Source organism: Dunckerocampus dactyliophorus, chromosome 3, assembly GCF_027744805.1.
Source record: "Dunckerocampus dactyliophorus isolate RoL2022-P2 chromosome 3, RoL_Ddac_1.1, whole genome shotgun sequence".
Taxonomy (NCBI): Eukaryota; Metazoa; Chordata; class Actinopteri; order Syngnathiformes; family Syngnathidae; genus Dunckerocampus; species Dunckerocampus dactyliophorus.
The window spans coordinates 34,221,735-34,233,917 of NC_072821.1; the positions used below are offsets into that span (position 1 = coordinate 34,221,735).

General features: G+C 38.8%; 1 protein-coding gene across 1 annotated transcript in view; it reads right to left on the minus strand.

The window, feature by feature from the left end:
* Nucleotides 1-264: 264 nt before the first annotated feature.
* Nucleotides 265-12,183, minus strand: part of LOC129178364 (homeobox protein aristaless-like 4) — a 50,710-nt gene continuing 38,791 nt past the window's right edge. Inside the window, exons 3-5 of the mRNA XM_054770526.1 lie at nucleotides 11,865-12,169; nucleotides 1,776-1,904; nucleotides 265-1,702 (exon numbers count right to left, since the gene is read on the minus strand). Coding sequence (XP_054626501.1) covers nucleotides 1,382-1,702; nucleotides 1,776-1,904; nucleotides 11,865-12,169 — 755 coding nt within the window. The 3' untranslated portion in view covers nucleotides 265-1,381. The remainder of the gene's footprint in view (nucleotides 1,703-1,775; nucleotides 1,905-11,864; nucleotides 12,170-12,183) is intronic.

The following is a 12,183-nucleotide window of genomic DNA, read 5'->3' on the forward strand; positions in this document are numbered from 1 at the left end:
TGCTCGGGCTTCATGGGACCTGCTATTTGCCAACATGAGAAGACTAACAGACAGACATCGACGTCCCATGAAGCCCGAGCAGCGCCGCCACACATTTCTACTGCCTTCTTGTAATTTTTCTTCTCGTAATTGTAACTTTTTTTTTCTCCCATAATATTTAGACTTTGTTTCCATCGTATTAGACATTGTTCCCCAACCTAATTTTCCAAAAATTAGTTTTTCTGTCATAATATTACAACTTAAAAAAAATAAAAATTCTCTAATATATATATATATATATATATATATATATATATATATATATATATGCTACTAAAATGGCCTTATTTCTCATCATAATATTACAAGTGTATTCTCGTAAAATTGCAACTTTTTTCTGGTTAGAATACGGCTTTATTCCCAAATTAAAACAAAGAAAATGTCTTTTTTTTTCTCAATGTTTTCTTTTTTTTCCAACTATCTGTACTTTATTCATGTACATTTTCTTCTCATAATTAGGACTTTGTTCCCATAATATAACTTTTTCTGCCACCTAATTTTCATAAAAAATTACAACTTTATTTGTTTTCTTTGTTTTTTACGTTATTTTTCCCCGTCATGTTACGACATTCTTGTAAAGTTCCAGTTTTTTTCTCTTAATATTTTGACTTCTCAATTCTTGTAAAATTACTGCAGATCTTCTTCTTTTTTGCTGTTTTTTTTTTTTTTTTTTAAGTTTTCTAGTTAAATTCTATTTTTAGAAAGTGCTGATGGCCGCCGATGGCCCACGGTCCGCACTTTGGACGCCCCTGCATTAAAGGGTGCCTTTTCCCACAAATAAAACTGGTTTTGATCCAAAATCCGCAAATTTGTGGGGTTGTGACTGCTGAGTGAGGAATATGCAGGGATCCGCTGCACCGTGCACAACAAAAAGGCACTTTGGACACCCCCGCCTGCGCCAACATCACCCGGTATTGTTATGAAGCGTGTTAGACATGTGATGAATAGCAGGGTGTTTGTGTTCCGACTTGGCTGCTGAAGCTTCCATCCCTGTTAGAGCAAGTAGAAGAATGAAACACTCTCCAACACGGCCGTCACGTTACGTATCCTCGTGTTGAATCTTTTCTTGTTGTTCTTCCTGCAGGTACTTCACTTCCTGACGCTGCTGATGCTAAAGATTGCAGCGCCAAGGGCAGAACGGAGACTCCCAGGAAGTAGGTGCTCTCTCAAATCCACACTCGGGTAAAAATACTTGAAATGAGTCCTGTCTTCCCAAAGGGCTTGCTCATTTGCATATATGCATGTTGAATGAAGGTAGCAGTGTTAGATTTGAATGCCTTCAACACACACACACACACACACACACACACACACACACCTTCAGCAGGAATCCACACACACATCATGTGGCCCAAGATATGGCCGCACTGTGCTCTTTGGCCTTCATGCGCAGAGAGGCGATACTGGAGGACTTGCGGTCCGGGTCCATGTTGAGATCGTACGTGTTGAGGCCCGTAGCCATGCCGGGAGATCCCCCAAACAGGCCGCCCATGTGGGCCTGGCCCATGTGAGCCCCGGGGCTGGGAACACCCAGGAAATCAGACACCCCGCCAGCGGAGTGCGGGTGAGGGGTCATGCAGGGGGTCACCGTGTCACAGGACACCACGCAACCCGGCACAGGTGATGCCGCACTGCTGCCGCTGATCCAGGACGGGTTCTGTATCTGACGGCATAACAGGAAGTCAACGAGATGTCATGTCGACGTTTGTCGTGGTTAAAGGCAAGGTTTGACGTACTTGTGCGTAACTCTCAGGGCGTGTCAGCAGCGGCAGCTCGTACGCTGTGGAGAAGTGTGTTCGAACCTGCTGCATCTGACCGAAACGCTCCCGCTTTCTCCACTTGGCCCGCCGGTTCTGGAACCACACCTGTGTAGAAATAAAGTATGGAGATTTGTCAAAATATTAAGAGAAAAAAACTGCAATTGATTGCGAAAAAGTTGTCATTTTGGGAGACTAACGTCTTCATAGTATGAGGAAATATAACGTCATTTAAAGTCGTAATATTATGAAAAACAAAGCTGTAATTTTTGGAAAATTAGGTTGCAGAAAGTTATTAGAAGAAAAGTTTCACAAATAAAGTACAAATAGTTATAAAATAAAGCCATATTCTAACGACAAAAAAGTAAAAAAAAAAAAAAAAAGTAAACTTGTAAGATGAGGAAAGATAATGTCATTTTAGTAGCATAAAGTTTAAATATTAAAGAAAAAACACATGTGTGTTTTTTTAAAAGTTATAATATTATGAGGAACAAAGAAAACAAAATAATGTTGTCAGTTTTGGAAAATTAGGTGGCAGAAAAAGTTATGTTATGGGAATAAAGCCATAATTATGACAAGACAATTTACAAGAAGAAAGTAGAAATAGTTGGAAAATTAATACAGTACATATATATATATATATTCTAACAAAAACATTCTAACTTTTCCTATTATGAGGAAAAAAAACATTAAAAAATCAAGTCATTAGGAAAAACTAAGAAAAAAATGAATAAAGCTGTAATTTTTGGAAAATTAGGCTGCAGAAAAAGTTCTAATATTTACACATGAGAGACCGCTCGACCAAAGGGATCATTTCTATGAAAATTAGTCAGTTTATGTGTTGTAGGACAGTAATCCCTCATTTATTGCTGTTAACTGCTTCCGGGAATTTCCCCGAAGTAGGACTCCTTATTTATAAATGGAATATTTTGGCATTTGGAGCATAGAAACCCAGTTTACAACCTTCTAAATAAGTTTTTTTTTTACATTATTAGAGCCCTCTTGACATAAAATAACACCCCTATAGTCAACTTTACACTCCTATTACCCAACATAGTAGACATAATAAGAGAAAATAAGACATTTAAGACATAAATAAGACTTGTGTTTGTGTGGTGGACAGGAAGTGACATCGAGGGTTCAGCCTATTGATTGAGCGATTACATTACAGTAACATTGCTGACACCTAGTGACCAGTGTAGAATACTACATATCATCACAGCGTCTTTGAATGCAGTACATTTGTATTTTACTTCATGTAGTCATTATTATGCTTTTTTATGGCCCTGTGCTTGTGTAACAGTGGTCAGTCCAGCCCTGCACACGCCGGGGATCGAACCCGCAACCACACATCCCCATCGATGGAGATTTAAGGCCGCTAGCAGCGCTAAGCAGTGAGCTAAAAGGCAACTGAAGAAATGCAAGCAGCTCTCCTGCACTCGACTTTTGCTTATTTGCAAAGTGACAAGCGCGACGTCGCGGTAAGCATATTTGACACTGGGACTAACAAAGTGGCGTGCAATGAAAGCATGGCTGTGTCCCAGTGACATCACGGCGGCCTAAGGCGTGACAAGAGTCCGCCAGCGGATTGATTACAGCGAGAAAGTGTCTGGCCTCTTGCAGGCTTCTTGGCTTTCACACATCAGCTCTTTTTGCATGTAAGATTAGGAGGCAATAACAGGAACATTGAAATGTGAGACCAGATTGCGACTTAGCTTTGTTTGCATTTTCCTTTTTCATTTCCTGCAGACTAAAGCTCCTGGTTTTCAAACGCTGTCGCTGCATAAATTACACAACAGATGTCTTCCTCCTCGCCCCTTTTCTTATTCTCTGATGCGGTCAGGGGAGTCCAAATGTTTTTCCAGACAGTGAAAAATGAAAGGATGCGACTTTGCCACTTTGATATTTTCTAAGTAGATGTGCTAAAAAGTAGGGCTGGGCGATATAGACGGTATTTAGGTTGAATGTTGATATACGATATACAGTACTTGTATATCCCCGTATTTTTTCCGCAAAGTGAGTTTCGACAAAGTCCAAGCCAAATACTTGTGTCGAGTTGTTTTATTAAAATAAACACTTAAGATGAGGATGTTTTCGGAAATGTTAAAGCTTGCTGCACATTATAAAAATCTTATCTAAAAATAGCCTCTAAAATAAAGTAGGCCATTCTCTTTTTGAAATAAATATAGAAAAAGTCAAATATAATCTTTTTTATAACAAACCTTCACCTATGCTCAAATTCTCAGCTAATAACAAACGTGCTCGGTTTAAGAGGACATTTTTAAATGTCAGCAACTCAAAAATACTTTAAATTGAACAGTAGTATTTTTTCGGTAAACATTTTTGGAAGACATAAACATGTCCTTATTTTGTGCCAGGAACACCAACCTGTCAACTGCATCAGGCTTAGCAACTGTCTGTCTAACTTCCTTGTACGTTTGTGGTAAAGCTTGTCGTGCTGAATAATTGTGACTACGACGCTCACTGGACATCGAGTTCAGCGTTTTCAGCAGGTTTTTAAATCCATTTTGTCCACTGCTGCAACGGGGACCATATCTTTAGCAATGTGATAGGACACCTCTCCTCATAATAGCACACCACGTTGCTTTTCCTTTCATGAGGAACGCAACAGGAAAAAGAAGCAAGCAGTGAGCTTTGTGTTGTGGCAGGAGTTGTGCAGCCACCGCAGACGCTGTCGCTTTGACTGAACCCCTGGGCTTCTGCTCCACCCCTCCTCCGTCCTCCTGCATGCAGGGATGAGGGAGATACAGCACAAATCCAGTCTATATCAATATGAACGATATGACTGTTTTTTATATCACGCTTAAAGTAAATATCGATACAGTATATTAATAATATCAATATGTTGCCCAGACCTACTTATAAGAAGGTTCCAGCTTTGTCATGTAGGTGAAAAAGCATATTATCAACTTCATTCGTTTATTTTCCAAATATTTCACTTTATTTTCCTTCATTTCCATTTTGTAATATTATGACTTTTTTCCCACCAAACTTTATGTTGCTTTGTTTGTTTCTCATATTACAACTTTTAGAAAATAACACATTTGTCTTTTAATTCTGTGCTACTAAAATGAGATAATTTTTTCTCATAATATTTAGTATATTTTAGCAAAATTGCTTTTTTTCTTGTTAGAATAGGACTTTTTCCTCTTAATATTTGGAATTTTTTCCATTTTCTGCTGTTTTTTTTTTCAAATTCTCCACCTACTTCAACTTTCTGCTTGTAAATTTTATTCTTGTAATTCTGATTTTATTCCCATAATATTTTCTACATTATTCTCGTAACATTAACACTTTTTCCTACCCCATTTTCCTTGTTTTGTTTCTCATATTGAAACTTTTGAAACATTTCTTTTACATTTTTTTTCAACTTCCTGCAACTAAAATGGCATTATTTTTCCTCATAATATTAGCACATTGATCTCTTAAAATTTCAAACTTTATCCTCTTAATGTTTGAACTTTATTCTTGTAGAATGACTTCTGATTTTTCCTATTTTGCTGTTCTTGTTTTTTTTCCAAATATCTATATATTTATTTAAAGCTTTTTTCATATTTTTCCTTTTCATAATATTTGGATTTTTATTCCCATAATATTTTAACTTTTTCCCCAAGCTAATTTTCCAAAAATTACAACTTTTTTTGTTATGTTTCTTATAATATTACAACTTTTAGAAAACAACACATTTCTTTATTATTTCAATTCTCTGCTACTAAAATTATGTTATATTTTAGACTTATTATTTTGACAGTTTTCCCCCCATTTCTGGCGTATTTTTAAATTCAAAAGACAACTTTCTTCATGTAAATTTTCTTGTAATTATGACTTCATTTTCTTATTATAACTTTTTCCCCAACCTAATTTTCCAAAAATTATAACTTTTTTTGTTTTGTTTCTCATAATATTGTAACTTTTAGAAAATATCTATTTTTTATATTTCAATTCTATGCTACAGTACCAAAACAACATTTTTTCATAATATTTAGTTTATCCTCGTAGTTGTTCTTGTAAAACTATTGCTTTTTCTTGTTAAATTACGACTTTTTTCTCATAATATTTTGACTTTATTCTTGTTGAATTACTGCAGATTTTTACATTTTTGCCATTAGTGTTTTTTTTAAAATTAGTTTTCTTGTTAAATGATATTTTTAGAATGTGCGCGGGCCAATAAGAAAACAGCTGTGGGCTGCATATGGCCCCTGGGCCGCACTTTGGACACCCCTTCTCTAACTGGTCCAGAATCAGCGGATACCCGTCTTAACGTGTGACGATTCTTTCCCAGCCCAATTTGTTGGTTGTTATGGATGAGTGTACTGTACATATGTACATGTTGCACTCACGGTGTCGTTGACAGTAATTGCTAAAGACCTTGACAGCTTAAGTAGCTGCTGGACGTTCAATGAGGCTTTATTTATGTTCCAGCCCGGGAGAGAAACGCCAAATAGGCCCCAGCAGGAGAGCCGCACGAGCCCATGAACACTTTGAAGTGCGAGACCAGCTCGGAGGATTGATAACCCGCCTCCGCTGTCACTCATGTCAGCTGAAAAGAAACCTGAGGCTGAGCCTGGCTTCAGTTTTCCAACACCCCCAAAGCACCCATAATGTGACGGGAAACACTTGGGGCCGCTCTTGCTGTTTATTAAATGCACCTTCTTGCTGCTTTCCGCTCAAGTCTTCACTGAATGAAAACCACGGCGTCAAACGACGGAGTATTAGAGCCACGTTTAAAAAAAAAAAAAATCATCTGAGATTTTGGGAATAAAGTCGTAAATTTACAAGAATAAAGTTGTACATTTACGAGAAAAAAACTCGGAAATTTACGAGAAAAAAGTCTTGCGTGTATAAAGCTGTAAAATTACAAGAAGAACTGCGAAATTTCCGAGAAAAAAAATCGTAAATTTACGAAAAAAAAAGTCATATTGCCTTTGCCCAAGGCCAAAGGTCACATAAGTCCCCCCTTTTAATAGCTATCTTAGGCAATGCATGTTATCATCGAGTATTAAAATAATCTGAGATTTCGAGAATAAAGTCGTAAATTTATATCAATAAAGTCATAAACTTACAACAATAAAGTCGTAAATTTACATCACTAAAGTCGTACATTTACGACAATAAAGTCGTACATTTTCAAAAAAAGTCATAAATAAAGACAAAAAAATCGTAAATTCCGAAAATAAAGTCGTAAATGTACAAGAATTTATGTGACCGTTGGCCTTGGCTTGCTAATCTGTTCTGCTCTCTTTTGCTGCCACGTTCTAAATAAAGTATCCATCCTTCCTGAAGAGTTATGCTCCCTTTTCCCTCTGACACGTATGACACGGAATATGACCGCTTTATACAACTTTGTTCTTGGAAATTCATGACTTTATTCTCATAAATTTACGACTCCGTTCTCGAAAATGTGCAACATTCTTCTCGTGAATGTATGACTCATAAATTTACAATTTTATTCCTGTAAATTTACAACGTTAATCTCAAAATCTCATATTATTATTATTTTTCTAATACTCCATCGTAGCATTAGCAGTGTTGCTAGTAACGGCACAGTGGCAGCGAAATGTGGCGAGTTATTATGCACCGACGTGGATGTTGTTTACTACTATTCACAGGAAGCTAAATAGCTAGTCAACAAGAGTTGTGCTCGCTCACTCTCAGGAACACTGCCCCCTAGCGTTTGGGTAGAGAACTGCAAGTCACAAGCTCAACACACGGCACTAAAACTAAATTCTTTTAGCCTGCTTTTTTCGATTAATGTCGAAAAATTACGCCACATTGTTGCCTCGGTTTGCGTGTATTTTCCGGTTCGCGTACAATATGGCGTGCGTTTTGTCGTGCTAGTCATGCATTTTCACCTCGTTAGCATCCTGCTACTACTACGTGGAAACCGGAAGCCGAAGTCAGTTCCGTTGTCATCGTTACGCCACAAGTCTCAAAAATGTTAACGCAAAACACGTTTTTATAGTTTTCCAATGATAGGTTGACATGCGTAAAACAATTTTAAAGGCATATGAATGACGAATGAAAAAGATAACTTTCACCTTCAGTAAAGAAGTGATTGTTCCCAAAGACACAACGTGGCAGCGAGATCAACACAGACGCCACCTTCCTGTTTTGCCGTGAGTTATTTCTTGAATTCAGCAGCCTTTCCCACCTTCTTTATCGATAATGCCGCCACTTGCAACATTCTTTGGCTCCATTTTGGCTTACTGAGGTGAGAAAAACATCGAATTCACGAAATAAGTCATGTCAAAACAGGAAGGAACGTTTTAACTGCTGCCAAAACTAAAAAATCCAAATACTCTACATTATCCTGTATTCATAGCAGACCAAGAGAATGTTCTTCCATACTTCAACATGTTTCTTCTGGGCTCTCGGAGCTTCCCGGACTGACAGGATGGAGAAGCTGAGAGATGTGGTGTTGTTGAAACCCCTGACCCTTGACCCCTGACCCCTCCATGTATCGGTGCTGCATATGACTCCAATCTGAACCCACTTTCTCTCTTTGAATGCCGGAGAGAGAAAAAGCAAACAAAAGCAGACCAGATCTGACTTTTTTTCATTCAAGTACTTCACGGTAGGGTTAGGCTGATCCATGCAAATAGCGATACCAATGGTAGTATCGGTGACGATACTCGTTTGTATTTTCACAAATATCTGTGTTTTTTCTGGTGGTGTTCATGTTGCTACATTTTTGCTGTTGTTATATTTCAGGGGTGTCACCATCAATTTCAGTCTTTGCTCTTTTTCCCCCATTTTTGCTGTTTTCCAAATATTTCTGTCTTCATAAATAATCAAAAATTTCTTTTTGTAATATGACTTTACGCCCTTAATTTCATTTTCATTTCCAACTTCCTTTTCCAAAAAGTACAACTTTATTTTGTTTTGTTCCTCATAATATTTGGACTTTTTAAAAATAACTTATTTTTTCTTGAGCATTTCAACTCCATGCCACTAAAATGACATTATTTTTAATCATAATATTATCAGTTTATTCTTGTAAAATTGCAACTTTTTGCCTCGTTAGAATATGACATTTTTCTTTTCATATTTTGACTTTATTCTTGTACATTAACAGCTGTTTTTTTTTCATTTTTGATGTTTTTTTAAAATGTTCTATTTCAACTTCTTGTGATTTAGTCATAACTTTTTCCACAGACGAATTTTCCAAAAAATATTCATTGTTTTGCTTGTTTCTCATACGACCTATAAAATAAAGTCTTTTTTAAGAACATATTTTCCCTCTTAATATTATGAAGTTATTCTCCTAAAATTACAACTCTTTAGTCTTTTCACCGTATTCTTGTAAAATTACTGCTGAATTTTCAATTTTTGCTGTTGTTTTTTTTTTCTTTTAGTTTTCTTGTTAGGTTACATTTTTAGAATGTGCTATGGGCCAATAAAAAACAGCTGCGGGCTGCAAATGGTCCCTGGGCCGCACTTTGGACAGCCTGTTGTTTTTAGGTGCCATTTTTTTCTCTTATTATTTTGATTTCATTCTCGTCAAATTAGAGCTGTTTTTTTTTTCATTTCGGCTGTTGTTTTTTTTTCTTTTTTCCTGTAAATTTTCTTTTTGTAATTTCAACTATTCCCATACTATTGTGACTTTATGCTGGCACAACCTCATTTTCCCCAAATTAAAATTGTATTCATTGTTTTGTTCATTTCTGACGCGTCTTTTTTTTCTTTAATGTTTCAACTTTTGTAAAATTAACTTTTTCTCGTGAGGTTAGAATTTTTTTGACGTCATATTTTGACTTTATCCTTGTAAAATTACTGCTGTATTTTACATTTTTGCTGTTGTTGTTGGGTTTTTTTAAGCTATACTTTTAGAATGTGCTACGGGCCCATTATAAAAACAGATGCGGGCCGCAATTCGCCCCTGGGCCACACGATGGACACCCCTGTCCAAAGCCAAAAGATTGCCAAAAGATTTTAATGACAGCCAAAATGTCAAAATCATAATAAAAAAAACATCTAACATTAAAAGTATCAATATCAGTATCGGTACCTGCAATACAGGCCCCTATATTTACTTGATATCAAAAACTAAGCCAAAACCTGACTGGCTGTGGCGCCCCCCCGACTGGGGAAAAGTCAAAAAGTGAAAAAAAAACGTACTTGGTGTCGAATCAGTACCAAAATTTGCATCATCGTCCATCCCTACTTCATGTGATCACATACTGTATATACTGTATTCAAATACTGTATACTTACAGTATTTAGGTTGTTTTGTACTGTTAGTTTTCACGTTTTCTTGTGAAAACAATACAATTTCCAGCTTGAGACGATCCATTCATGGACTGTAGGTTCTTTGGCGTGTGAACGGAGCGCAGAAGAGCCCTTTTATCTTTTTACCACGAGCGTTTAAGAGAGCCGCAGGGAACGCCGAAGGCTGTAAAGCTGCAGCCTTCTGAGGCACTCGGCTCCGCGCTTGCGTGAGTCTCACGCCGACCTTCACTGAGTTATAACCTGCGGGTGCACACGCTTCCTGTCTTTCACTCCTCCAGCTCCTCACAGATCGGGCCTGGAGCTGACTCTTATCTCATGCCACGGGCGCGAAGCCCGACATATGTGGTCCAAATCTGGCATGTTTCTGACGTTTCATGAGTTGGAGCAAAAGGTGGGCTGAAGTATCACTTCTACCTCGCTTGGGGCTCTTGGGCAGAGTTTCACACCTCAACCCAGGAGACCACAGCGGGGACACATTCTTGTCTGGACAGGATGTTAATGAAAGAAAAACACACGCAATCCGACGGCTTAAGTCTTAAGCCTTTTCAACTGCCCGCCCCACTTCGCTTCAGAACGTGCACTATGTGGGAGGCTCCTCTCACATACAGGATCTTTGACTTGCCTTTTTGCAGTAGATCCTTAAAAACAGCAGAGCAATCCTGTCGCATACAAGATCTTTGACTAGCGTTTTTGGAGTCGGTTCTAAAAAAATACACTTCCAGTCCTGTCGTACACAGGATCCTTGACTAGCATTTCTTTTGTTTGTTTTCTTAAAAAGAGCAAAGCATTACTGTTGCATGAAGAATACTGGACTAGCACTTTTTGCAGTAGGTCTTTTAAAAAATATCAGAGCACTCCTGTCATGTGGAGGCTCTCTGACTCGTGTAGTGTTTTGTTTGCACACTTTTGTCACATAGAGGATCTTGGACTAGTATTTTTGGAGCAGATGCATAATAAATATCACATGTAGAGGTTCTTTGACTAGCGTCTTTTTTTTTGTGTGCAGTAGGTCCTTAAAAAGAGCAAACGGGGTCTTGGACTAGCACTTTTGCAGTAGGCGTTCAAAAAATATCAAGGCACTCCTGTCATGTAGAGGATCTTTGACTAGCATTTTTTTTTTTTTTGCAGTAGGTTCTTAAAAACAACAGCGCACTCTTGTCATGTCGAGGAAAATGTGCATTGACTTTCTTTAAGTTGCTTCTTAGCTTTCTGGAAGAAGAAGAAAGAACAAGTGTCCCTGCGTTAGCATGTGTATGTGTGTGCACCACACGTTGTCTGCACGGGGGCCAAAACGGTGACGTTTCAGTCTCGGGGGTTTTGGGACGAGGGGGGGGTTGCAAACCTGGGGCTGACCTGGCGTTCGGGGAAAGGATGTTTATCAACGTGCCACTGATCACCATCAAAACACAGCAGAGTTGAGCTCATCTCCTCATGCGCTGATGAAAGTGTGCTCTCCAAAAACACAACATGTGAGGCCCAGGCAGCCCAAACCCTTCAACCCCCGGCCTCCCCCCGCCCTCCCCCACTCCCACATCTCCAGATTCATGTCTCGCCTTTTTCTGTGAGTGACGTTATCTGTACAGGGCTGCAGATGTTGAAGGAACCACCAGCTCGTGTTGCTGCAAAAGCATTTTTGGAGTTGTATATACATTATAGTGTACGTATGACTCATCTGCACCGCACCACTTCCTGGTTGTCCTGCTGTACCCTCCTTCACATACAATACACGGCTTCCCTTTCTCTTTTAAGTCCCGCCTTCCTGATTTTTTGTCATCTGTTTAGATGTCAGGTAAAACATTGAGTCACTCTTTCAGTTACCTGTACGCGAGCTTCCGTCAGGTCGGTCCTGAGTGCCAGCTGCTCGCGGGCGTAAACGTCGGGATAGTGCGTCTTCTGAAAGACCTTCTCCAGCTCTTCCAGCTGGTAGCTGGTGAAGGTGGTGCGATTGCGCCTCTTCTTGCCCTTGTTGCTCTCGCCGCCGTCGCCCTTGTCATGGGTGCTGGCTAAGTCGGGGCCCGTTGGCCTGTCAGAGGCCGCCTTCACACCCTGGTAGCTGGCGTCCATCGTCAAATGGTCGGAGAGTGGAGTCAAGTCCGAGTCCGGCAGATTGCAACTCTCTTTACCTAAAAGACAGAGA